The sequence below is a fragment of the Physeter macrocephalus genome, chromosome 18 (assembly GCF_002837175.3).
Source record: "Physeter macrocephalus isolate SW-GA chromosome 18, ASM283717v5, whole genome shotgun sequence".
NCBI classification, from domain to species: Eukaryota; Metazoa; Chordata; class Mammalia; order Artiodactyla; family Physeteridae; genus Physeter; species Physeter macrocephalus.
In genome coordinates this window covers 3,693,727-3,721,463 of record NC_041231.1, presented here as the reverse complement: position 1 = coordinate 3,721,463, position 27,737 = coordinate 3,693,727, and the positions used below count along the sequence as shown (strand labels likewise).

Here is a 27,737-nt window from a genome sequence, read left to right as displayed (position 1 = left end):
CACCAGGACCCACACTGAGTCCCCGCATCTGAGGGGACGCCAAGTGCCCGGCAGGGCTGGCCGCCCCGGGCCTTGGCTTCCAGCCGACGCGGGTGGGTTGCGGGGGGGGGGGGGCCGCTGAGCACCAGCTCCGGGGGGTCCTGCCCTCCCGGCCCGCCCCCACGCACTGTTGCTGGCCAGCCACTCATTGAGGTCGATCTCCCGGGGCAGCACCACCAGCTCCTTGAACCCGAAGTCGGTGATCCTGGACTTCGTGTACTCCGGCTCCAGGTACACCTTCTTCTCCTCGGCAACGGGCTTCTTCCCGTTGGGCTTGGCTTTGGACTTCCTGTGGAGACAAGGGAGCGCGGGGTCACGGCAGATGCAGGCGTGGAGGCCGCAGGCCGGCCCGGGAGACGAGCGGTGCCGGGGGACGCCTCGGGGGCTTCTGCTCCCGCGGGCCCAGGCGTGGGAGGAAGCTGCCCTGCGCCCGTGCCCTCCCCTGCCACCGTCAGGGGCCCAAACCTGGAACCCAGGGCGGGCAGGGAGCTCGGGCCCACCGAAGGGTGGGGTGGCGGCCACACCAGCCGGCTCACCCGCCACATGTGACACCGCGGCCCTGCAGCCCTCTTGGCCCCCATCTGGGCCTGGGGTCCCGCCGCAGGGACACAGGGACGCACACCACTCGGCCGGGCCCTGAGCCTCTGTGCAGTCCCACCATGCGTCCTGCCGTGCAGAGGATCCAGCAGCCTGCCCTTACTGAGCGCCCACCGTATGCCGACGCCCCAGGCCACCCCACTGAGGCCTCCTGTCATCACGAGTTCACGGCTCACCCGCCTGGCACCTGCCCGCTGGCCCGCGCTCTCACCCAAGTGCACGGGGCAGGTTCCAGGCAGAGACAGGACTAGGCGTGAGCAGATGTTACAGAGATTTGACGAAATGGCCACTTTTCACTACAATTTTTCTTGGTCAGGAAAACAGTTCTTTTCCATTAAAAATATGCTGTTATAGAACACAGAACGGGCCTGTTATGGCTATTTTTACACGCACGAATACGTAGTTTTGCAACGTCTTTGTTCTCCTACAGCGAGCGTCAGTACCTACCCTGTGAACCAAAGCTCTCTGGGGCTGAGGGAGCCTCGGCCCCACCTCGGCGGAGAAGGCGGCGGCCCCAGAACCAGCCTCCCTCCAGCTGCCCCCAAGGCCGGAGCCGGGGCCACGGTGTGTGCGGCCCAGGCAGGCCAAGGAGATGGCACATCCCCTAAGGAGGAAAACTGCCCAACAGTGGCCCAGAGCCTGCGGCCGGGACGCCAGCCGAGTCACCGTGTCTGCCACGGGCCGGAGCCCGAGCTGAGCGAAGTGAGTGGCGTGCCGAGGGGCTGCCTTCCGGGCGCCGCCGCCCCACGTCGGCCAGTGTGGAGCAAGGCTGCTCTCTCCTGCACCTGTAGGCCCACGACGTTTCAAGGTTAAGACTGGGTTCTTGGGCCGGCGTGGGTTGAAAAACGGAAGGAAAAAACCCCTAAGAGCACGGATTAGTCTCTTGCTTCTTTCACCTGAATGACTGAAATCTTTAGTGGCAGACATCACGACTTCCAGAAAACAAACTGCAGATCAGTCAAACCGTCCTGAGTCTCACTGACCCGAAGAGGCCACTTTCGGCTGCAGGCTCTCAAGGAGGGTCGCCTGGGACAGGGGAAGATGGAGCGAGACGGAGGGCAGGTACAAAGCCCAGTGCGGCCCCCATCCCAAGGGGCAGCCGCAGGCCGGAGGGACGCCGCCTTGCAGGGGAGGGTGGGCAGGCCGAGGACCTGGGCCCGGGGGCTGGGGCTCGCGGCTGGGTCCTACCAGCTCACACCCCCGTGGTCTCCAGCGCCCGCCCGCAAAAGGAGAGGCGCTCCCGTCGCTGCCTCCGGGGCCTGGGTGAAAACACACCGCGGCCCCGCACAGGGCGCGAACTAGACACTGCCGTCCACCGTCCCAAGGGCTCTGTGTCCCTCCCGCCCCCGCCAGCCCCGCCGAGGCCCACATGTGGTGGCGCAGGGGGTGTCACGCGGGATGAAAGGTCTGCAGCTCCTGACCTTGCCGTTTTTTCCCCTTCTGTTTTGAAAAGTTGCTGGTGGTTTATTTAAGAGAAACAGGAAGGAAAAATGCTCCGTGAATGCCAGGGAAATGTTTTCCCTTCGGCTTCTCACAGCAGATCTTTGCCTTAAAAGGTAATGTGTGCCTGGCCTCCGGGTGCAGCGCCGGCAGTGGCCAGTGCTGGGCAGGGGCCACAGTGTCCTGCGGACGGGCCCGGGTGGGCTGGGGCTGGAGCTGGAGTGCGGGTGTGAACGCTGCACAAACACAACCACAAGCAGGGGGCACTCCGGGGGTCCCCACGGGGGGGCAGGTGGGGCTGTTCACTGGGGACAGGAGTGGGCACGGGCCTTTGGGGGCCCTGCCGCCGCCCCCAGTGTACACAGAGGGGGACAGGGCCCCAGAGGGGCTGAGGGCGCCCTGGGCTCCCCGGAGATGGGTGGATGGGGTGCTTTCCTGACCCTGGGTCTGTGCTGCTCAGCCATGCGCCACCCATCAGAAAGCGGGCACTCGCTTGGAAGGTCCCCATGTCCACAGCCCCAAGCACACAGGATGCACCTCCAACCCCAAGCCAACTTCTGCTCTGGTCACCCCTGAGTGTCCATCCGCTGGGCAGATTCCCAGCCGTGAGCCCGGCCAGGCTTCACCGACCCCCTCGCCTGCGCTCCAAGCGTGTACCTGCCCGTCCCCTGCCGCAGTGTACACCTGGCCCGGGCCAGCCACCCACTCGGAGCCTCCGTGTCTGGGTGTGGGGGCTGCCGCCACCACACGTGAGGGAGGGAAGAGCGGGGGCCTGGGCTGTGAAGCCACCGCCAGACCCGCCTCCGCGGCCCGCGCTCAGGGCACACACGGCAGCAACAGCGGCCGGGTGGCCTTTACACGAGCGACCACGGGCGGAGCAGCAACAGGAAGCGGCCGTCACGGAGGGCATCGCGGGGCCTTGGGCACAGGCCTGCTCGGGGTGCCGCCGTGCTGAGGGTGTGGTGTCCTTGTGCCCACACGTCACTTCCAGGGAGACCGAGAGCCCCTCCGGCTGAGGGCACCCTCCATGTCTGGTTCTCAGAGGGGCGGGGGAGGCAGCCCCCGGAGGACCCGGGTTTCTGCTCCGTGAGACAGGCGTTGGGGGCTCTGGGCCATGATCTGTGTGGTCAGAGGCCTCCACCTCCTCGCCCCCCCTCACTCCTCCGTCCGCACCTGCCCTCCTACAACCAACAGGCAGGAGCACCCCGGGGCCCCCAGGCCCTGCCTCATCACCCAGCACTGGCCTGGGGCCCCCAGACCCAGAACGGCTGGGAGCGGCTCTCCTGCCAGGTCGGCCGGCCCGGACCTCTCTGCACCGTCCTCGAGTCTCCCTTCACGCCCTCCACCAGGAGACGACGGCCACCGACCAGGTGGTGGCAGGACTGAGGGACAAGCCGGCCTGGGGCGAGTCTGGGGACGTGGAAGGGCCTGCCACACCTGAGTGCCACCACCCCAAGTCCTGTCCTTTCTAGAGAGGTGAAGGCTCCTAGCCAAGACGCTCAGCCCCTTAGAGCACAGAGTTTCAGACGACACGTGGTGACCTTGGAAGTGCGACAGGCTGCCGCGTGACATAGCGGCAGCACCCATCCTCGGTCGCCGAGGCTGCGTCGGCAGAGAGGACGGGACTCTCCGCCCAGAGGCACCAGACTCCTAAACGGGCCCTGTCCAGCCTAGGACCAGGCACGCCCTTTCCAGCTGGGGCTCCCACAAATCCACGTAAGGGAAGGCTGGGCGTGGCCCCGATGCGGAGGGACAACTGTGGAACCCCTGGGCCGCGGCGGGCAGGAGGGTGGACGCCAGGCCTCAGCCCACCCAGGGTCCACCGCACCCTCCTGGGAGAAAGAGCGCGGCTGTGCGCACACGCGGAGAACCCCCCGTCTTACTGTGGGCTCCGAGGCCGAGCCCCACCCAGCCGACGCCAAACACCTGGGAGGGGCCGCGGCTCCGCAGGAAACACCTTCTGACGGTCTCCCCAGTGGACACCCACGCAGCCTCACCCCTCAGCCTCCCCTGCTCCTGAGGCCTTTACTGCGGGGGGGCAGGGTCCCCACACCCGAGGCGTGGACACAGCTGGGTCCCTCCGCCTGGCAGGCGTGGACCCAGCTGGGTCCCTCCGCCAACACGCCTGGCCTGGCACATTCCTGTCTACACGACCCCGCCCAAGGTCACTCCGCCCAGTCCCCTGGGATGGCCCCCGCGGTGGCTGCTCGGTGTGACTTGGGCACAGATGCAGACGGCCACGCAGCCCAGCCCGCCGGGTGAGACGGCTGGAGCGTGTGGGAGGGGTCCAGCCCAAGGAACGTGGATGCGCCGCGGGCCCCGCCTGCACACAGCCCGCCTGCACACAGCCCCGAGTGCTGGGGTGGGCGGCGGCCGAGGGAACCCACTGAACGCCAAAGGCCCACGCCACGAGCTCAGTTCACTGTCTCCATCCACAGGCCACTCGGCTGACCCAGCCCCCAGACCCCAGGCACGGCCACCCCTGGGGGCCACCACAAGGACGCCTTGGCTGGCACAGTCGTGCCCTCCAGGGAGCAGAAAGCAGCTTCCGGGTTTTACAAACAAATGAATCCTCCAGGCATCATCAGTGCTGGGCAAGGAGCTGCTGGTCTCCAGGCCCAGAGCCGGCTTGGCTGCAGCCAGTGAGGTGGCGCTGGATCGGGGGACGAGACGGGCAGGTGGGGGCGGCTCCCCGCTCCTCAGAGCCCCGCCCACCCTGCTGTCCTACGCCCCAGCCCCCCAGCCAGCGCCTGGCCCGCAGTGCTCCCCAGCTGCTGGCACAGATGCCAGAGCGGCCAAGGTTCTCACCAGGAGGGGGACGCAGGGCAGATTCGGCAGGGGGCACCTGCAGGAAGTCAAGGGAGCCTGGAGGCCTGAAGGAGGGTGGGCAAGCCTGGAGGTAGGGCGGCCTGGAGTCAGCCTTGGGGGACAGAGGGGGTCGAAGGTCTGGGGTGGGGAGCGGGGTTTCGAGGCTCCTGCAGATGCGTGAACGTGGACTCAGAGTAAGACACAGATGCCGGGAAGGTCCCACAGGACGGCCCCATGGAACACAGGGTGGTGCCACAGGTGGTCTTGGAAAGGAGGAGCCCACAGACAGGGGTGCCCACCCTCCCAAGACCCCAAGTTCTATGAAGTGGGACTGGGAAAACTGCACTCTGACACTTAGAGACCCCCCCCACCGCACCTGGACCATGTTCTCACCAGCCCTAACTGGCCCTGGTGACCAGCCCCTTCCCAGAGCAGAAACTCGGAGGTCGAGGGCTGGGAAGAACCCCACGGAACCCCTGTCAAACCCCCACGGGCTGCACGAGGCAGTCGCTGTGGAGAGAGACACGCAGGTCATTTCTCGGTTTAACAGCCTGGCAGTCAGCACCCAAACAAAGCACACTTTCACAAGCCGTGTGTCCCCTACAAAATAAGAGACCCACTGAGAGGAAAGCCACCGGGGCAGACAGAGCGAGGGCTGCGGACAGCGGAGCCCCACCGTCCACGCACATCAGGTGCTTGGGGAACTGCTCCGTCTAAAACTGCAGCCGCAAGGCGGCCACTCCGCTCAGAGCCCGCATCCTCCTCTACCCGTGAGCTAATAAGCTGCTCTTCTTCTAACACCTGGCTGGACCGCCACCTTCACTGGGAAGTCTTCTCGGATCCCCCAGGGGGACGGCCTTGGCCTCCTTCTCGCGGACAGCTCAGAGGGCTGGCCCTGCCTTCCCGGCCTCCGTGGAGCCTGTTTCGGCGTCCGGGCCCCTCCCACCATGCCACGTGCACACAGGCACGCACCGGCCCCCACTCGCTGTGGGGACGTCACCGTTCCTGATCTGAACCAACGACCTGAGGGGGCACTGCCAGCTTGCCCCACACCTTTACATCGCAGGGCAGACTCCCCGTGAGTCCTCCCTGGGTGGCAGAGGGCAGTCCCCGTGGGAGAGGAGGGTGCGAACCATGGAAGCCGGAGACACAGGTCCTAGAGCTCACTGCGGGTCCCACCACCAGCCACACTTGGCCCTCACCCCAGACCCTGACCAAGAGGCCTGCTTAGCTTGGTTGCAATTAAAGACAGGATTAGAAAAGCAAAAGAAACTTTCACTTAAAAGTTACGACCCACCCAAAATTACAGGCAAATACAAGATTATTACACTGAAGGAAACCTGATTTCAGTCTGAACCGTGGCACATGCTGGGTGAGGAGGGACAGTGCTCCTGACCCCGCCAGGAGCCTATCCTGGGCCCCCTCCCCTCCCCTCCCCGCTGGGCTGAGCCGGGCCCCCCAGGCCCACAGCGTAGAACAGACCTGACCGTTGGGAAGGCCTGGAAGGCCTGCTCCCCGGCCCCCATGCGCTCCCAAATGCCTGAAACAGACGCTTCCACCCTGAGACAGAAGAGGCGCTGGAGTTTCTCCAAACCCCTCGTGTGGGACGCCGGAGGCTCTGCTGCAGCAGGTCAGAGAAAGAGGTGAGAAAAGAGGTCAGAACCTGCTTTTCTGGTAACGCGCCGACAGCAGACAAGGCCCAGGGCCCTTCTCTAGATAAGGCCACTGGTGGACAGACTCTGCTCATCCTGCCTGGGGACCCGAGGCGGCGAAGGCTCTGTCCAGCAGGCTCGGGAGGGCACGAGGCAGGTCTGCTGCGGTCTGAGACGTGGTTCATCAGAAAGACGGACACCGGTCATGGGCGTCCCTGTTCTTACCCAGACCCTCTGGGCCAAACCCTTCCCTTTCAGGCTCCCCCGCCCCCCGCCACCGCCCAGACAGCAGGAAGCACAGGACTCTACGGAGAACCTCACCCCAAACAAAGTTCTGACCGTGTCCAGCTGGTTCCCAGGCATCCACAGGCGGGGCCGTGTCTGCCCCGGGCCCATCAGCCCCCCAGTCCCACCGGAGGGGTCTGCACACCACGGCAACTTGACCCAGAGGACACCTACGGCCACTCCTCCCCAGACTGAGCCCTGGGGCAGGGACTAGGGACGGTCACACAGCCCCGCCGACCCTGCCACGTTCACCTGAGCACTTTGCCGACTGCCTGAAGCACCATCTTGCAGCTGAGCCCGGTCTTCGGGGGCGGGCTGAGCAGAGCCCGGTCTGTGGGGACACTGCTGTGGTCTCCCAGCATGATGGGCAGCGCGGAAGCCGACTGGGAAGGTGGGAGCCCGGCCCCGGCGCCGCTCCCCGCTGCCCTGCCCTCCAAGCAGCCCTGACTAGCAGCCAGCCACACCAGCCAATGAGGACAGCGGGGGAGGAAGACGGGCTCTGGCCCGGCAGGGACAAACAGCTGCTCCTTTTACAGGCGGAGGCCGGCCAAGTCTGGTTACACGAGGGAGTGTCTCAATCGCCTTTTCAAAGTGGCGCCGTGCGGGCGCAGCGTGGGCCGAGGCCACTGCCGAGGGGACAGGCATAGATAGCCTACAGAGAGCACCCGTCAGTGAGGCCCCGCCGTGGCACGAGGGCCCTTCCGATGTGGCCGGGAAAGCTCTCTGAGCAGGCGGGGCTGGGCGGGCGCCCCGGCCGGGCTGCAGGGAGAGGCTGGCCATGCACCTGCAGAGCGCAGACGCAGGCGCCTGGTGTCTGCATCCACAGCCTTGGGAAGACGAGGCCGGGGTGCCCAGAGCAGGAGCCGAGCTGGCATAAGGCAGTGGGCAGTAGACCCCAACGGACACGGCCAGAGGCCTCCCGAGGGGGCACAAGAAGCTGCATGGCCGAGGCCTTCTTTACAGCTGGGCCACACACAGGAGACCACCAGGGACGGAAGAAGCAAACGCGTGAAAGAGGACGACGCTCTGCGCAGCCCTCGTCTCCGGCTGACCACGGGGACAGCTTGCTGCCGATGGGGGCAGCACGGCCACGCTCGTCCAGAGGCCCCGTCCAGCGGCAGCACGGCACCCCGGCCTCAGCCCGACCCTCTGTCCCCAAGGTCGTGTCCCACAGAGGGCCCAGCCAACCATCCGTCCAGGCTCAGGCCAGCTCTGTGCGGTGGCAAATCCAAAGCCGCCGAGAGGACTACCTGACGTGCAGTGGGGCAGGCTGACTGCCCAGGCAAAGCTGGGGACACCAACAGAGCCCCGGCTGCACGTGAGGACCAGGGCAGGAACCCAGGCACCGTGCTCACCCAGTGAGCGAGTGAGACTTGGAGGCCCTGGGTTGGGAGGACACAGCCTCCGGGCAGTTGGAATAACTGAGCAGAAGGTGCCTCTAGGCTCATCTTGTTATATTCCCTGCCCTGGTCCCACAAGCAGCCACTTCTTCAAGAAGCCCTGGGTCCCTCTATCGGAGAGAATTAAAGACCGAGACCTGGGACTTCCCTGGTGGTGCAGTGGTTAAGAGTCCGCCTGCCAATGCAGGGGACCACGGGTTCGAGCCCTGGTGGCCAAACCCTTCCCTTTCAGGCTCCCCCGCCCCCCGCCACCGCCCAGACAGCAGGAAGCACAGGACTCTACGGAGAACCTCACCCCAAACAAAGTTCTGACCGTGTCCAGCTGGTTCCCAGGCATCCACAGGCGGGGCCGTGTCTGCCCCGGGCCCATCAGCCCCCCAGTCCCACCGGAGGGGTCTGCACACCACGGCAACTTGACCCAGAGGACACCTACGGCCACTCCTCCCCAGACTGAGCCCTGGGGCAGGGACTAGGGACGGTCACACAGCCCCGCCGACCCTGCCACGTTCACCTGAGCACTTTGCCGACTGCCTGAAGCACCATCTTGCAGCTGAGCCCGGTCTTCGGGGGCGGGCTGAGCAGAGCCCGGTCTGTGGGGACACTGCTGTGGTCTCCCAGCATGATGGGCAGCGCGGAAGCCGACTGGGAAGGTGGGAGCCCGGCCCCGGCGCCGCTCCCCGCTGCCCTGCCCTCCAAGCAGCCCTGACTAGCAGCCAGCCACACCAGCCAATGAGGACAGCGGGGGAGGAAGACGGGCTCTGGCCCGGCAGGGACAAACAGCTGCTCCTTTTACAGGCGGAGGCCGGCCAAGTCTGGTTACACGAGGGAGTGTCTCAATCGCCTTTTCAAAGTGGCGCCGTGCGGGCGCAGCGTGGGCCGAGGCCACTGCCGAGGGGACAGGCATAGATAGCCTACAGAGAGCACCCGTCAGTGAGGCCCCGCCGTGGCACGAGGGCCCTTCCGATGTGGCCGGGAAAGCTCTCTGAGCAGGCGGGGCTGGGCGGGCGCCCCGGCCGGGCTGCAGGGAGAGGCTGGCCATGCACCTGCAGAGCGCAGACGCAGGCGCCTGGTGTCTGCATCCACAGCCTTGGGAAGACGAGGCCGGGGTGCCCAGAGCAGGAGCCGAGCTGGCATAAGGCAGTGGGCAGTAGACCCCAACGGACACGGCCAGAGGCCTCCCGAGGGGGCACAAGAAGCTGCATGGCCGAGGCCTTCTTTACAGCTGGGCCACACACAGGAGACCACCAGGGACGGAAGAAGCAAACGCGTGAAAGAGGACGACGCTCTGCGCAGCCCTCGTCTCCGGCTGACCACGGGGACAGCTTGCTGCCGATGGGGGCAGCACGGCCACGCTCGTCCAGAGGCCCCGTCCAGCGGCAGCACGGCACCCCGGCCTCAGCCCGGCCCTCTGTCCCCAAGGTCGTGTCCCACAGAGGGCCCAGCCAACCATCCGTCCAGGCTCAGGCCAGCTCTGTGCGGTGGCAAATCCAAAGCCGCCGAGAGGACTACCTGACGTGCAGTGGGGCAGGCTGACTGCCCAGGCAAAGCTGGGGACACCAACAGAGCCCCGGCTGCACGTGAGGACCAGGGCAGGAACCCAGGCACCGTGCTCACCCAGTGAGCGAGTGAGACTTGGAGGCCCTGGGTTGGGAGGACACAGCCTCCGGGCAGTTGGAATAACTGAGCAGAAGGTGCCTCTAGGCTCATCTTGTTATATTCCCTGCCCTGGTCCCACAAGCAGCCACTTCTTCAAGAAGCCCTGGGTCCCTCTATCGGAGAGAATTAAAGACCGAGACCTGGGACTTCCCTGGTGGTGCAGTGGTTAAGAGTCCGCCTGCCAATGCAGGGGACCACGGGTTCGAGCCCTGGTCCGGGAAGATCCCACATGCCACGGGGCAACTAAGCCCGTGCGCCACAACTACTGAGCCAGCTCTCTAGAGCTCGCAAGCCGCAACTACTGAGCCCGCGTGCCACAACTACTGAAGCCTGCGCGCCTAGAGCCCATGCTCTGCAACAAGAGAAGCCACTGCAACGAGAAGCCCGTGCACTGCAACAAAGAGTAGCCCTTGCTCGCCGAAACTACAGAAAGCCCGTGCACAGCAATGAAGACCCAACACAGCCAAAAATAAATAAATTTTAAAAAATAAAAATAAAAAATAAAATGAATAAATAAAAATAAAGACCGAGAACTGACCTGGTCATCCCACTGCTGCTGGGATGTCACTTTCCTAGACCCTCTCAGCTGGCAGAGCCAGGAGGCGGGTGCGCACGCCAATCTATGTGTTTACATCCCCACTTAGGTGTACACTGCGACCACATTAAGCTAGACGTGAGTTCATCCTGACGCCTCCATCTCTGATCCAGCCCCCGGGGATCATTCCGACCTCCCCCACTGATGGTGATACACCTGGAGGTTCTCAGTGGCTTTGTGAAACCACAGAAGAAGAGGCTCCCATGCTGCGAAGGCAGCAAAGCCATCGGGCCCAGAACCCTGGTTGAAGGTGCAGGAAAATTTGGTGCACTTAAGAGCAAGTGGGAAAAGCTACAAGGTTGAGTCCAATGAAAATAGAAAAGAAGGGGCTTCCCTGGTGGCACAGTGGTTGAGAGTCCGCCTGCCGATGCAAGGGACACGGGTTCATGCCCCGGTCCGGGAAGATCCCACATGCCGCGGAGCGGCTGGGCCCGTGAGCCATGGCCGCTGAGCCTCCGCGTCCGGAGCCTGTGCTCCGCAACGGGAGAGGCCACAGCAGTGAGAGGCCCACGTACCGCAAAAAAAAAAAAGAAAAAGAAAAGAATAAGGAAGAGTAATAACTAAAATACCCCAAAAAGACACACACAAAACAGATGAAAACTGTACCTCGATAACTCGGAATTTGAAAACTTCAGAAATAAGGTGATTTAAAGAAAGATTTGAAAAGAGACAAAAGAACTCAAAGTAAGAACCACAAATGAAAGTTCCTGAAATGAAGTCTAGACTAGAAGAAACAGCAAGGCGGTGCCATGGGAAACAGAAGATGGGAAGGGGATTGTTTTCAATGACAAAGAAACGAGAAGCTTTCCTTCCCCGATGGAGTAACTGATGCTAGGCTTGACTTCCACCATCAACAACCTCAAACTGGGTACAACATACAAGCAACTGGTTTCAGACGCTGGACAACGCGCAGAACGGTGCCTGCTGGAAACTGTGGTGCAGGAGGGCAAAGCCCGCGCAAACCCCGACGTCTCAGCCGCTGTGGATGCAAGAACAGAAGCTGGGGCTGCTGACGTGCGCAGGGCAGGGAAGCAGAGGGACGGGGCTTCCCAGAGGTGGGCCTCTAGAAACGTGGACAGAGGGCCATGACGCCTCTGGCCAACACTGAGCTGAGGGCCACAGGTGGGAGAAGAACAGCTACAGGAGCTGTGAGCCCAAGCAGCTTGTATCCCGTATCCTGAGATGTTGCTAAATTTACCTTTTTTTTTTAGCTCTAGCAGACTTTTTGCAGTTTCCCATAATTTTATAAGTATATATGACCCTGTTATTTCCCAAACAAACTACCTCTTCCTTTCCATTATTTATACCTTTTATTTCTTTTTCTTCTTCTGCCTCTTTTTTTGCCTCATGGCACAGCTAAGACCATCAGCACAGTGCTGAACAGAAGTAGTGAGAGACACCATCCTTGCCTGGTTCCTGATCGCAGCGCAAGATGTTCAGTCTGGTCTTTCAATCGAACATTTGATATGAGCTCTAGATTTCTTCCGGGTGCCCTTTACCACTTGAGAACATTCCCTTCTATTCCTGGTTTGCTGATTGTTTATGTGAATATTTTGCCATGCACTGTTTCTACGTCTAACTGAGATTTTCTTTTCTCCTTTATTCTGTTAACGTGGTGAATTATACTGACTGATTTTCAAAGGTCAGCTAAGCTTAGATTGCTGGGAAAAAACCCTCTCTGGGTTATGACCTGTTATTCTTTGTTTTTTGTTTTTGTTTTTTTGCGGTACGCGGGCCTCTCACTGTCGTGGCCTCTCCCGTTGCGGAGCACAGGCTCCGGACGCGCAGGCTCAGCGGCCACGGCTCACGGGCCCAGCCGCTCCGCGGCATGTGGGATCTTCCCGGACCGGGGCGCGAACCCGTGTCCCTTGCATCGGCAGGCGGACTCTCAACCACTGCGCCACCAGGGAAGCCCCTTTTTTTCTGTTATTCTTTTTATATATTGCCGGGTTCGTTTTGCTAATGCTTTCTTAGAGAGTTTTACATCTGTGTTCACGGAGGACAATGCTCTGCAACTGTCCTTTTCTTGTTAGGTTCTTGTCTTATTTTAGCCTCACTGAATTAGTTAGGTAGTATTTCCTCCTCTGTGTTCTGAAAAAGCATGTGTAAGAATGTCTGAAGTTCTCCCAGCGAGGGGTGCTCCCGGTATCTTGCGGGTGGAGGCCCCACACAAAGAACTGTCCTGCCCCAGCATCAACAGTGCTGTGCAGGCGGCAGACACTCGGCGGGGAGCGTGCCGCTCACGTGCCCCCGCGCCCGCGAGGCCTCCACACAGTCACGCGGCTGCTTCTCAACCTGCTCCTGGTCCAGCATCACCGGCATCACCGGGAGCCTGTCGGAAACGCCGGTTCTCAGGCTCACAGCCCGGCTGACCGGAAACTGCAGAAAAGCCGGGATGGGGGTGAAGAAGCTCTGCGGGCGAACCTGGCACGCGCGACGCTCTAAGGCCACCTGCTGAGGGCGGCGTGAGCACCAAGCACATCCTACCTGGAGAGCCAACACTGCATGACGGGAGCGCCAGACACGGCGTAACTCAGGAGATGCAAGAGGACGGGGAGCGGCAGGGGTTTCCAGCTAATTTCAACACTGCTCCTGTGAGGGAACCAAGAGACAACAGCCAAAGGACGGCGGGACTGAGGGCTTCACAAAGGCAGCTCCTTGAGAAAGCATTTCTAAACACTCTTTTTATTGTAGCAAAATACACGATATAAAATTTACTATCGCAGCCATTTTTAGGTGCACGGTTCAGGGGCATAAAGTCTATTCACTGCTGTGCAACCATCACCCCCATCCACCTCCAGAACTTCCTCATCCTCCCAAACGGACACTCTGTCCCCATTAAATACTCACTCCCCTCCCCTCCCCCAGTCCTGGGCCCCCACCGTCTACTTCCTGTCTCTGTGGATGTGACTCCTCCAGGGACCTCACGTGGGTGGAATCAGACAGGATTTGTCCTTTTGTTTCTGGCTTATTTCACTGAGCATAATGTCCCCCAGGCTCATCCATGTTGTAGCCTGTGTGGTGACTGTCAGCGAGTTCGCCTTTTAAACCAGAAAGCCCTTAAAACTGCCAGTTGGGACGTCTGCTCCCGGTCGAGAGGGAGTAATGAGGACCGGTTTTTACCTCCTGCTTCAAACAACGGGACACTGGACAAATGTATGACAGTTTTCAAGACGCTGGACATCAGGCAACAGAGCGCGGGGATCCCTGCCCGACGGGAACCGGCGAGGGGACGCTGCAGTGGCCTGCTCCCGCCTGGATGGATCGGCACGGTGGGGAGGGGACCCAGGAGGGCCCCGAGGGATCCCAGTTGAGGCGTCTCAGCGGGGAGTCTGAGAGGCCAAACAGTCAGAGGTCGGGGGCAGCGCACCAGGGGGACAGGACACTGAGCGGAAAGAGCTGCAGAGAGAACTCGGCAGACGTGCTGAGGGGCCCCGTGGGGTCCCTGGCTGAGCTCGGGACAGGGCACATGTACAAGGAACTGCTGCGGGAGGGACAAGCCACCCAGAAGGATCTGCAGGACCCTCCTCAAGGTTTGCACGGGCCCAAGAAGAGTTCCTTCCCCACCAGCCAGAGTGGCACCAGGTGGAGACCTCCAGAGGCTCTGTGTCAGTGGTGAGAAAAACCAGCCTGAAATGAAACATCACCATAATCCCACCAACACAGAACAAACACAAGAACTGAAAAGACTCAGTCGTTTGCAACTGAGTCCAAGGAACACAGACACACAAAAATATCCCGCACCAAACAAGGCAAAGCTCCCAAGGCCTCGCATCCGAACAGAAGTCACCAACCTCGGGGAAGGAGGAAAACGATCCATCACTAGGATCAAATCAATCGATCAAAAGAGACCCCAAAATGGCTCACAGACACAGTTAGAAGACAATGGTGTTAAAAAGTCACTATGACTGATCCCATCTGTTCCAGAGACTAGAGAAACACTGGACATGTGATAAGAAGATTTTAAAAAAACGTGTTTTTTTGGAAGATCTAAATTGAACTTGTAGATATGGAAACTAAAATATCTGAGACAAAAGGTACCCTGGGGACGGCCCTGGTGGTGCAGTGGTTAAGAATCCGCCTGCCAACGCAGGGGACACAGGTTCGAGCCCTGGTCCGGAAAATCCCACATGCCACGGAGCAACTAAGCCCGTGCGCCACAACTACTGAAGCCCACGCACCTAGAGCCAGTGCTGCGCAACAAGAGAAGCCCCGGCAACAAGAAGCCCGCGCACCACAACGAAGAGTAGCCCACACTCGCCGCGACTAGAGAGAGCCCGCGCGCAGCGATGAAGACCCAACACGGCCAAAAATAAAATAAATAAATAAATTTATTTAAAAAAAAACTTTGGGGAAAAACTAGGGTTTTTAAAAACAAAATAAAGTGGTGTGTATGTACGTGAGTATTTGCATGTGCGTGAGTCGTGTATATATGTGTGTATATGGGAATGAGTATGAACGTGTGAGTTGTGAGTCTATGAGAGTGTGTGTTGTGTGTGCTGTGAGTGTATGTGTGTACTTATAAGCATATGTGTGAGGTGTGCGCATCTATGTGGGTAAGTCTGTGTTGTGAGTGTATGTGCGTGTTTATGAGCACACGTGTGAGGTGTGAGTACAGCTGCCGGGCAATGGTGCCCCTTCTTCCCACCCTTCCTCCCCTGGCCACCCCCAGTGTCCCTGCCCCCCACCCCAGGCTTGCCCCGCCGGCCCCTGACGGCACTGTGAACAAGCTCATGCTGCCGGGGGCCACGGCCCTCCCGCTCCTTCACAGGTACGTGGCTGGTGTCAGAACGCGTCTCTCCTCGCCCTCCCAGTTGCACCGCTTTTACATGCGTGAGAGCTCCAGTAAAGGACGCAGACGCAGATACAGACTCAGGTGCTCACGTCCACCCAGGCACCCTGCCTGCCTGGCCCTGACCCCTCCAGGAGGCCAGCCCCAAACATGCAGAAAGGGCCATATGCCAAACTGGGAATCCTGTTCGGAAGCAGCGGGAACGAACGCCCAGTCCTTTCACGTAAGAGAGCAAGTCGCCAAGGGCACAGTCCACGGAAGGTGACGGGGAGCTGGACATCGTCAACAGTACCAATGCTTGCGCCCCAAGAGACACTAGTAAGAAAATGAAAAGACAAGCCACAGACTGGGAGCGGAGGTCTGCAAATCACGCACTGATACAGGACTTCTGTCCCCAACAGACAAAGCACTCTCAAAATGCAACAACTGAAAAATGGGCAAGAGACGGTAATAGACATTTCCCCAGAGAGGCTACACCCCACACCCACCAGGACGGCCAGAGTCCGACCATGGAGGCTAACAAGGGCTGAGCAGGACGTGGAGAAACCGGAGCCGCTGGGGGATGGAGGGGACGGGGCGAAAGTCTTCCAGAGCCACACACGCCCTTCCCCAGTGACCCAGCCACGCCTCTCCTTTCTGCAGGAAGGAAGAAGGCGTCGGGCACACGAAGACACACCATCAGCGCCCACAGCAGTGCAATTCATGATCTGCGAACACGTGGGAAACAGCGGAAGTGGCCTCTGCTGGTGCCGGCTGAGCCAACTGTCTCATTTGTGAAAGAGACCAATTCTCAGCCACAAAAGGAAGAAAGTGCAGCTACACACAAGCACCTGGGTGAGCCTCAAAGCAGCAGATTCAGAAGGGGCAGGCCCCACACGCCAGACACTCGGGGATCCCTCTAGATGGATTTTAGCCGGAACAGAAGCAGGTGGCAGGTCGGTGGTTGCCAAGGCCCAAGGGTGTGTTGAGGGGACGTCCAACGTTCTATACTGTCCCTGTGGGTGGTCACGGGCCACGCACCGCTCTTACGCTTTAGCCTCAGTGGAGTGTAAATTACACCTCCTTTAGCTGACCGGGGCAAACACACCACACACACCAACACGAGAGCGGCAACTCCTGCTGCGCGCCAGCCGGGAGTCCCGCGGGCCTGCGGAGAGTGAAAGAAGCCACCGCCCCCAGGGTCACTGGCACGGGATTCCATTCACAGAACACCCAAGGGCAACCAGGTGCCAGGGGTCAGGAGGGGACGGGAGGGTCGCAGGGCCTCTGCGTGCCGCCTCCTTTCCGGCTCTGTGACGCGGGCAGGGCATGGTGCGCTAACCTGACACGCGCGCGCACGCGTGCACTCGGAGTTGGGCTTTCTCTGCATGTCTTACGCCGCAATGAACGATTCACTTCAAAAATATAGAAAAGAAAAAGAAGACAACTGAGTTGGGGTGTCTCATTTCTATGCTGGATGTTGGCACTTACAAGGCTGACTACCGCTTTCTCAACTCCTTTTTGTAGGACTGATCCATTTCACGGTAACAAATAGCTTCGTCTATGTCTTCAAAAATGAAAAAGTAGGCAAAGGTTTTAGGGGACTGGAACGGCCACACACAGGTCACCTTCTCACGGGCCCGCCCTGTCTTGAAAAAGAAGACAACTGAGTTGGGGTGTCTCATTTCTATGCTGGATGTTGGCACTTACAAGGCTGACTACCGCTTTCTCAACTCCTTTTTGTAGGACTGATCCATTTCACGGTAACAAATAGCTTCGTCTATGTCTTCAAAAATGAAAAAGTAGGCAAAGGTTTTAGGGGACTGGAACGGCCACACACAGGCCACCTTCTCGCGGGCCCGCCCTGTCTCGCTCCTCAGCACCAGGAGCGCACCGGCCCGCAGACAGCGTCCGCCCCTCCCCCCGCAGGCTCCTGAGCCCCTCCCCCACTGCCACCCACCCACGCTGGGGCCACATCCAGATGCCCCAAACAGCCTGGCCAGCTCGTGCCCTGGAGTAGGGGAAAACTGCTGGGGTAAAGCCACTATTCTCATGAATGGAAAGGTCCCGGGAGTGACTGAAAAAAGTGCTTCTGTGACTTCAGTCAGAAGTGCTGGGACGCCTTGCCAATGTCGCAGCCAATGCTACCCACGGCGCCGCCGCTCCACGGGGTCACCGCTCCACGGGGTCACCACTCCACGGGGTACCCACGCTGGATCTCAGAGGGGAAAACTAGAGTTCTGCTCAAAGAAACCAGCTTGGGACCAAGCGAAAAGCACTCAGGACACACGTGGCAGTGGTGGGAGAGGCAGGAGTGGAAGGGTTTCTGCAGCGACACCCGCTGGTGCAGGGACAGAAACTGCCTGCTGAGGCCAGAGGTCCCCACCCCACACCACCCAGGGGACAGAGGAGGAAGGAGAAGCCCTCCCACGGCGGGCTGAGGCCACCTCCTCACCTCCCCCCGCTCGCGAGTGGACCTGCTACATCCCGAGCCGGGCGGCCAGAGCCTCGCTCTGCTTCCCGAGACCGCGCTGGCCCGGGAGCCCCGTGCACGTGCACCGGCAACGACAGACAGGAACTGACCACCCGGAATCCCAACTCCTGGGCCTCGGGGCCCCAACTCCATTCCTGCGGCCTCCCCGGGTGCTCCGATGACTTCCCAGTGTTCGCTCACTTGAACCCTGACGTCCCCATCCTGCAGCGGAGGAAACGGAGGCACAGCCGAGACAAAGTCCAGATCTGACGCAGGCCACCTGCTCCAGACCCTCTGCTCTTTAACACCAACCCCCACCCCCGAGGGGACAGGCACCTCTGGAAGGGAAGGAAGCTTATTTCTACGCTTGGCTAAAGCTCAGCTGCCCCGGCAGAACACAGGGCCCTCGGCGGCTCGTCACAAACAGCCCAGGAGGCTCAGGAGGCAGGTGGGTGAGTCCGACTTGAAGGGCCGGGTCCCCGCCTCTCTCCCGGGCCTGCTCGGCAGAGGAAGCGGCTGGAAGAGGAAGCCCCGAATCCACCATCGCTCCCAGGAAGCTGCCAATACACCTCGTACCAGAGAGGAGAACGGGGTGCTGCACCTTTCTCCTCTTTGGTGTGAGAAAGCCCCTGCCGGGCTCGCCCCTTCCAAGCCTGAGCGCGGCCAGGTCTGCTGGGGCTGGGGGAGAACAGGGCGGGGCTCCGGCCCATCGCCCTCCAGGGCTCACCCTACATCCCTCACACGCCTGTCCAACACCCTTGCACGGCACCCTGTGGGGTCAGGGTGGAGGTCAAGCGCCGGCCTGGAGCCCGGCTGCCAGGGTGAGCGTGGAAACGCCCAGATGCTGGAGCAGGGCGGAGGCCAGGCAGGAAGAGCGCCTGGAAAGGGAGGCGGGGAGGCAGGCTGCACCCCTGCCGGGCTCAGGGCCAGGAGAGCAGCACGAAGTTACAAGGCAGAGAAATGCCCCACACGTCATGGTGGCATTTCAGGTTCAAGTCCGGCCAAATGCCACCCAGTGGGAGTGGCTGGTGAAGCCTAGTCAGTGTGCTGGGCCCCTGGCCACCACCGACCGCAGGGGCGCCCAGACCGTGCAGTAGCCACGTCTGACCCCTGTAGCGCTGGCTGCCAGACAAGCAGATGCAGAGCCAGACGGTGACCAGCGAGGGCCTGGGGCACCATGAGCAACGCCCCCAGTCACCCCACGCCCACAGAGAGGCCAGTGCATGGCCAGGGACTGGGGCACTGCTGCCCCCCGCCCAGGCTTCACAAGCCAAGCTGGCACGCAGCCCAGGCCGCCTAAGAAAAGGGTGATAAAGGGTGATGTGGGTCCTGCCAAGCCGGCCCGCCCTCCCCGCTGGTATAAAAAGCTCGGAGCCAAGATTTAGCCCAGGCTCAGCCCACAGGAAGGAGGCTCGGAGTGCACACGGAAGGGAGCCGCCCGCGCCCGTCCCCGCACAGGCCTGTCTCCGCAGGCACCCCAGCACCAACACCGGGAATCTCCCCCCACCCAAAACACTAAAATCCAATCAGGAAACAGCCTTTCCCGAGAAAAACGTCAGAGAGAGATGGAAGAGGTCCACTGCACGTGGAAGGGCGGTAGGGAAGTTTCCAGAGAGGGAAGGACCCCAAAAGAGGTCAGGCTAGGAGCCCAGTGGAGGAGGAGAATGAGTTCCTGCCCACAGACCCCCCACCCGCGGGCCCCAGGCTGTCCCCTCACCACCGCCAGGAACGCCACCCGTCAGGGGTCCGGGGAGAACTCGCGGCGGCTGCCAGAGCGGCAGACCTGAAGCTGTCCACACGCCCCACGTGCGCATAAGATGCGCTGAGCCAGCTGAGCAGCTTCACGGCACGCTTACAGACCTGGCCGCGCCGGGGCCACGGCACCCCGAAGGCCGTGAGGGTCAACGATCGCCAAAGAGCTCCGGCCACCCTGCCGGGCTGGTGTCCTGCATTGTCCACTCCCCACTGCGGCCATCGGGCCTGGGGAGGGCCTGGACCTGGGGGTTTTATATGGGAGAAACAAGGGGACGCAGCCAGTCACGCAGGAGAAGGCGGAGACTCTTCCTCTGGACGCCCGGCTCACCGAGGTCAAAGGGCAGCCGGCAGTCAAGCAGTCTCCATGGCATATTTGCCTCCGACTGGAGATCTGTTCTCTTCTCTAAATTAGAGGGAAGGCATCCGACGTGGGAGTGTCAGAAAGTCAGAGGAAAGCCAGAGCGAGATATGCCGCAGCCCAGACTTCAGATTCCTCCAGGGGAGGCCCGGCTGGCAGGAGGGCAGTGCTCAGGCCAGAGGAGCCACAGGGAAGGGGCGCTCGCGGGACAGGGGTCCAGACGGCAGCGCACACCACCGCAAGCTGGCCCCGCCACACAACAGACTCTGCTCTGCAATCAAGAGAAGGAACTGCTGCGCGGCTGCCGGTGACCACAGACCGGAGGCAGAACTAGTCCGGAAAGCAGAGGAGCGGCAGGAGGGCACGAAGGGGACGGCGCGGCTCACGAGAATCCACCCTCAGCGAGGGCGCGCTTCAGCTCGGAGGACGCTGTGGAACGAAATCACACCTCTACGCCACACGCACACACACACACACTTGCACGCTCACACACCCCCCCACACACTCGCACTCACACACACACACACTCACACGCTTTTCCAATGCAATCCCGTACCTTCGGAGACAAGAGCGGGGCTGACTGCTACCAAGACAGGCCTAGAGGATGTCCAGCCTGTGACCGCCAGGTGAACACAAAGGTGGTTGCCTGCGCCTACGGTCCAGGTGACCGACGTTATCAGAACTCACTTCACGATGAAACACAGGGTTATGGGTGAGCCTCCCTCCACTGGTCATGCCTTTTCCCAAAAAATGACTTTAAAAAGTAAGCACTGCACGTAGAATGAAGAAGGATGGAAAGATGCTGGGGGAGCAACGTGGACACGCGTGTCTGCGAGCTGACAGCCACCCCAGGCACGACACGCCAACCACACGGAGTTAGGTTTAATGTGGCGTAGCTAAAAACCGAAGCCAGGAATTATTAATTAGGAAAATTAAGAATACAGGCATCCCTGACTTATGGTTCGAGTTGTGATTTTTCTGACTTTGTGACAGTGCAAAGGCAAAACACGTTCAGTAGAAGCTGTACTTGGAATTTGGCATTTTGACCTTTTCCCAGCAGCGACGTGGGGCAGCAGCGCAGCCCCCAGTCAGCCCGCAATCACAGGGGTGAACCTGACCCACACCATTCTGGACCTACACAACCACCTGTTTTTCACTTACAGTACAATATTCAATCAATTACATGAGACACGCAACACTTTATTATACGACGGGCTTTGTGTGAGATGATTTGGCCCAACTGTAAGCTAATTTGTGTGTTCTGAGCACATTTAAAGTAGGCGAGGAGGTCAGGTGTATTGAATGCATTTTCAACTTTCAATATATTCAACTTAGGATGGGTCTGTCAGGATGTAATTCCCACGGTAAGTCGAGGGAGATCTGTATAAGGACAGGCCCCAAACAAGACGTACGATTGGATCCAACGCCTCGGAAGGAACCTGAACCACCCTCAGTGTTTTCTGAGGGGTTTCCTGACGGGGAGCCCAGAATGAAAGTCTCAGCCGGGGCTCTTCAGCTGCAGCCCCTCCCTGCACCCCCGGAGGTGGGTGCAGCTCTGACCAGGCAGCCCCCCCAGCCCTCTGCAGGGCTGCTGTCCCGCCCATGGCCGAAGACCCCCTTCCTCTCCCTCCGGCACTGGGTCTCCTCAGAAGTTTCCTGAAAGGGGGCTGATAAGATGCAGTATTTTTTCAGAATTCACATGCCAGTTTTATTCGATCCTCACACAGGATTAACGGTTTGGCTGATGTGAAATGAAGTCCATGTTGCTAGTCCGTTTCTGACAATCTCTTGAAGATTATTTTTTAGTTTCCGGGTTGGAATTTTGTTCGGATTCCTGGTTTGGTTTGTTTTGTTCCTCTCTCTGGGAGCTTCTGAAATCCTTCCTTTATCCCTTGTGCTCTGAAATGTCACAACCGTGCTCCCTGCTGTGGGAACCGGGAGCATCCACTGTGTGGGGCACATAGGGTGAACTCACTTCCTGTGATTCTGGAAAATTTCTGAGTTGCTTAAAATTCCCTCTTTCCGTTCCCTGCTCTTTCCAGAATTCCCTTGTGGCCGCAGAGCCCCCTGTACTGATGTTCTGATGTCTTTACTCTTGCACTCCGGGTGTCCATACCTGACTTTTTGTTCTACTTGCTGGGAAATACACCCAAATTTTATCTCCTATCCCTTTATCAGGTTTTTAATTTGTTATCACACCTCTAACCTGCAAGCGTTCTTTTTAATTCTCTGGATGTTCCTTTTTTGTACCAGTCAGTTCTTACCTGCTGGGGTTCTCCATGGTCTGTAAGTCTCTGAGGAAACTAATGACAGCCCCATTTTACTTGGTTGTTCAGAGTCTGCTCCCTCTTTTTCCTTTGGTTTTGGTCTCTGCCGTTCCTGTTCACACGTTCCACAAAACACCTGGTGGCCCTGGCCACCCACTCATACTTGAAGGTGGCGCTGAAGAGCCCCCCGACCTTTCTGAGCACGCGGGCGGCGCTCAGGCATGTCACTGGGGGACCATGTGCCTCCCTATAGCAGGTGGCGCGGGGGATGTCCATCGGCCCCTCCACCGTGAGCGTCCGGAGGTCTCTTCTCTTGGGCGGGTCAGACTCCAGGCATTCTTCTACCCAGAGAGTGGACTGCAGTTGCCAGGTCTTGGAGTCCAAGACTGGGTTGGGGAACGTCACCATGGTGGCTGCGGGAGGTCCTCAAGGCTTAATCTGCACGATGGTGGCCCTGGTGCACTCCTGGGACTCACATGCCCTCCAGACAGTAATCCTCAGATTCAAGGTAGGTGGGAGGGAGCAGGGTATCTAGCGGCTTCTCCTGCACACCTCCAGACCTCCAACCGGCTCCTTCGGAGGCTCCGAGTTCCCACAAATCCGGAAGCCATCCTCAGGTCCTCAGGAGAAACGTCCCAGCTCGCTCAGGTCTCAGCTTTTCCTCAAGCCTGCGTTCCACTTGCTCACCAGCTTTCCAACTTCCTCCTCTGTCTGCTGTTGTCTCCCACCTTTGTTCCCGTGGGTATCTGCCTTTCCAGAACCCTCAGCTCTCATTCCAGTGGGCCCGGGCAGGGGGTAGGTTCCACACACAAGTCCAGTCCAGTCTACTTAGGCATCAGGGCCAAGTGCGACACAGGATACTGGCAGGTGGCCCCCGGCTCCCCTTCCGTCAAGGGCCCCCTGGGCTCTCCCCTTCCTGACGGCCCCCACACTCGGCTACCAAATGATGCCCACACCTCCCGTGCCCGTCTGTGGGCAGGGCTTCCCACCCAGCTAAGGCAGATGCACAGAGGCAGGCCCTGCCCTGCCTGCGGGGCTGGCTGGCCTCATCTAGACAGTCTCCCGGCACAGCTCAGCCCCTGCCCAACCCCCCACCCCAGGCAGCACCTCAGGATAACCCCTCCCTTCATCCCCCACCTTCCAATGCCAGGGAGTCAGAAAACCCCTCGAGGGCTTCCCTGGTGGCGCAGTGGTTGAGAGTCTGCCTGCCAATGCAGGGGACACGGGTTCGAGCTCTGGTCAGGGAACTAAGATCCCACGTGCCGCGGAGCAGCCGGGCCTGTGCGCCACAACTACTGAGCCTGCGCTCCGCAACAGGAGAGGCCGCGGCAGTGAGAGGCCCGCGCACCGTGATGAGGAGCGGCCCCCGCTCGCCGCAACTAGAGAAAGCCCTCGCACAGAAACGAAGACCCAACACAGCCAAAAATAAATAAATAAATAGGCAAAATTAAAAAAAAAAATTGGATCATATATTCACCTTTCTCTTTAAAAAACAAACAAGAAACCCTTTGACCCAACCCTGAGGGTGAGTTGCTCCCTGTCCAAGGCCATGGGATATAACCCAAGTCCCAGCCCAAGGCTTCCAAACGGACACCACTGTTTCCGTGGAGATGTGCGCAGAGATCAAGGACAAAGGACACATCTGTCGCCCACTGGACTCTCCACCCGGAGCCCGGTCAAGGCTGCTAACCCAGGCTCCTGCCTGCACAGGGAGGGCGCGGCACATGGGAGGCCTGCTCAGAAAGGGGGGCCCCTGGTGAGCCCCGGTGCACACGGCACCTCGCGTTTGTGGGACCGCACTGCCACCAGCCATACCCTATCCTCTCTCGAGATTCTGACACCCCTTGGAGAAGGCCTGTGTGTCTCAGAGAGGTCCCCACCCCCTCTGCTGGGGCCACAGGCAGAGTCCCTGATCCTGGCAATGCCCCTGTCCCAGGCCTCAGGCCATCACGGCAGAATGGCCAAGTGGACTGTAAGCTCTGTGTGGGGTTTTGCTGTTTTCACGAGGATCCTGAGAAGTAAACACTTCACACAAGGTCAGCGAGCAGCAAAATGCAGACCCTCCTCCTGGCGGCCCCTTAGAAAGGTGCTCAAACACTGGCACCTAGTACAGCCAGACAGTGGTGTTGGGCCCGGCGCTGGGCCTCCCCAGAGCTCAGAGCTAAGCAGGGAACCAAACACGGGCACAAAATGGACATATTCCCCTGAGGTTTGTCACCCTAACGGGTGCCACCAGACGCAGTGGGCACAGGCTGTCTAGAATCCCTCAAACAGAATCCCAGCTTGGGGCGGGGGAGTGGGAAGCAGTACAGGCCAGCAGTGGACCGCCTGAGACAACAAAACACCTGTTTCACCTTCCAGACACTCGGATTGAAAACACTGAGGCCGCCCAGCATCGGAAGGGATGAGGCGGGGCGCCCCCGCCCCCGCGCAGGTGGGAGTGGGAATCACGTGCAGGCCCGGCGTCCGCCCGCGGCTCCCACCTTCCCAGGCGATCGGGCGGTTCCAGCCAAGCCCACCGGCCGCTGCCGGTCCGCCGTATGATACGGACAACCGGCGGACCGGCAGCAGCCAGCAGCCGGCGCGGACGTGAGGGGCGGCCGCCGGCAGCAGGAGGGACCACTCAGTGCCCGCGCGCTCCCGCTCGCGCCAGCTCGCGCCTCTCCTCTCTCGCGGTGGCCGGTGGCCGCAAGCCCCGCCCCGGGCCCCGGGCCCCCGCTGGCGGCCTCCGGTGCGCCCGGCGCGCCCTCTGGTGGACGCAGGAGCCACACGCGGAGAGAGAAAGCGGCGCTTTCAACCCGCGGAGCCTCCCTCTCTCCTCCTGCAAGTCCGGCAAAGCGCTCCACGCGCCCCCCACCCCCACCCCCGGCCAAGAGCCTGTGTTGGAGAGAGAGCCCAGGGCCGCGAGGTGGGTCAATCCGCCTCCTGGGGGCCCCTAGACACAGCCCAGAGGCCTCGAGAGCAGGCTCAGCAGGCTCCGAACAGAGAGGGGGCCGTCACTTCCCGGCCTCCGGACGGGGCAGCTGCCCGACTCTGTGCCTCCTTCCGTCTGTGAAATGGCAGCTGCCCACCAGTCCAGCGTGTCCCCACTCGCAGAGCGCGGGGCTCGGGCCAGAGGCCGACTGGCTCCCGGACACCCCGGGCCTGGCCAGGAGAGCACGGGAGCCTCGGGGCACACGATGGGAGGGAGCATTTTCCAAGTGAACGGAACTGACGGGGTGAGAAGAAAGAAGAGCCCCGGCAAGCGTGTCTGCGGGTAGAAAAGTGAAATCTCCCTGCCGTGCAAAGAGAAGGCGCCAAGCCCAGCTGCTTCCAAGGTCCTACTACATCTGAGTGTGGCACCAGCTCCTGGCACCGGAAGCACGGGCAAGAAAAAATCCCTTTCCTGGCAGTGAGCACAGCACGCGAACCTGAACAGCATCCCGAGACTGTGCCGAGCAGTTCACAGAGGAAAGCTCATAAAAGGTAATAAAAGACATCAAAATAGGCTCTGCCCCACTAAGAAGAAACACGGTGAAAGTGAACTGACGCTTCGCCCATCAAATGGAGGACCATAAAAGACAGTGCCAGCCAGGGCAGGGCCTGGGCCACCCAGCAGGCAGCCGGTAACAGAAAGCGTGTGACAAGATGTAGCATCAAGGGAGGGCCCCCAACGGGCTTCCTACAAAACAAGTAGCAAAGAGAGGTGGGCCCACAACGTTGTTTATGACCAGCACACAGGAAACAACCACCTCAGGTAAACTATGTTACACTCACACGGGTTACACTGGCACGCAGCCTTCATCAGTGTGTCTACACCTCAGAAAGGTGAAGGCTCACACCTATTCTCTCCCTCTCACCCAATGAGGAGAAAATGAGACACAAAGTAAACAAAAGTAAGTGCCCAGCTCTGACCTTGGAGGCCAGCGGGGAGCACGCAAAGACTGTGAGCTCTGAGAAGGGAGGTTTCCCGGCCAGCACACAGAGAGGTCTGTGTCAGATGTCTTCTAGACCAAGCTCCCGGCCTGCCTGTGGCCACTGTGAGAGCCTGGCATCGCCACTCTCCCATCACCTCTGTGGGCAGAGAATGGGCCGTGTGCGAGGATGGGCCCTCTGCGGGCCCAGAGGATGCTTGGAGCGCAAGAGGAAGGGGTCAGCTGTCCCACGGGGCCTTGCTCATCTGCATCAGCTCTGACAGGGCTAAGGGTTTATTTCCCTCTCCCCAGAATCCCCAGTTACCCAGGGTGGATGAGCGAGTGAGAGGGGGCAAGGTCGCAGTGTCCTGAGCTGCCATGGTGCCCACTACACGCCACGGTCCCCTTTACAAAGTAGCTGCTCTCGTGCCCTCAGACCCCAGCGGCTCACAAGAAGCTCTGCAGTGCTGGGCCCTTCCAGCCACACGGGGTACACAAAGAAGGCGGCCTCGGGATCCTCTCTGACACCTGACCCAGGAACCTCGCGCTGGGTGTCCAGCTGCTCGCCTCACAAGGTGCCTCGCAGGGGCTCCTCCGAGGCAGATGGCCAGGCAGACCTGTCTTGCCGGACACTCTGGCCGTGGGCAGGCTGGCGTGCAGGAGGGGTCCCGCCGCCTCTCTGGGATGCCAGCAAGAGGCCAGGAGATGCCAGCAGAGGGAGCCGAGATGCACGCGGCACCGGGCACCCCCCGGCCCAGGCCGGCCACAGGAGACCCCGGTTCACAGACCCAGGACCTCACTGCCCTGCCTCCAAAGGGATGGCCAGCAAGGGGAGGCGACAGAAGGAACGGAGGCTGGAGGGAGGCCAGAACACTGCGGTAGCACAGGAGACCGGGGACAGGGGGCCTTTCTGGGCGGCCTCCAGCCACCCCGGTGGAGGGGTGGAGAAGACAGACTGTGGCACCAAGAAGACACTGGACACGGAACAGAGGGAGAAGCTACAAGTGGGGCCCAGCCCATTCTGGAAATCTGTGAGGGGGACGCCACGGGCACTAGTGTGGGCCCCACCATGACACAGAGCAGATTTCTATCAGGAGGGCCACCAGAGCCCAGGTGTTCACGTGAGGTCTGATGGAAAAGGACACTCACCGGAGCAAAGCCTGTCCAGCAATCCCAGTGGATGCTGGCATCCCCGACATCACAACCAGGCAAAGGGGCTCTGACATGACCGACCAGCGACACGGAGCAAGGGCAGAGTCTGCACACAGGAGCGGGGAGAGTGGGCCTTCTTGTTGAAACAACTTCAACCTAAATGCTCCAGAATCGGCAGAGGTGAAAAGGAAGGATCTTACTGATTTTCACTAACAAAGGCTGCTTTCAAAATCCTTCAGTAGGAGACGCGGGCCATGCCAGTCACTGAGCCGACGTTTGCCTGGAGCCCCTCTTGTCTCGCAGCTAGCTTCTCTGCCTCTGGCCCCGGAGGCAGCGGCCGGGCTTCTCCCGGCACCGTGTTCTCCCCCCGCTGTGCACACCGCCCGGCGCCTCAGGAGCCGAAGGCGCACGTGTGCCTCAACGTGAGCGGGGCTTTGGCCCGCGGCTCGGGAAGGGTGGAACCTAAACGTGTGCACGCTAAGTGTGAGAGGGTTAAAAGGAAAGACTATTTACGTCGGTCTGGTGGTCCAGCTACGTGAAGTCAGCAGAGACAGGTGAGCCCTGGCCCACGGCGATGGGCAGCGTGGCCGAGCTCC

General features: G+C 60.5%; 1 protein-coding gene across 2 annotated transcripts in view; it reads right to left on the bottom strand.

Moving 5' to 3' along the window:
* MOB2 (MOB kinase activator 2) overlaps window positions 1-27,737 on the bottom strand; it is a 52,190-nt gene that overhangs the window by 9,905 nt on the left and 14,548 nt on the right. Inside the window, exons 1-2 of one of the 2 annotated variants that reach the window (XM_024117581.3) lie at window positions 7,074-7,198; window positions 168-328 (exon numbers count right to left, since the gene is read on the bottom strand). In XM_024117581.3, coding sequence (XP_023973349.1) covers window positions 168-328; window positions 7,074-7,183 — 271 coding nt within the window. In that variant the 5' untranslated portion in view covers window positions 7,184-7,198. Of the gene's footprint in view, window positions 1-167; window positions 329-7,073; window positions 7,199-27,737 lie in introns of those variants that run through there. The other variant, XM_024117582.3, reaches the window with a different exon arrangement.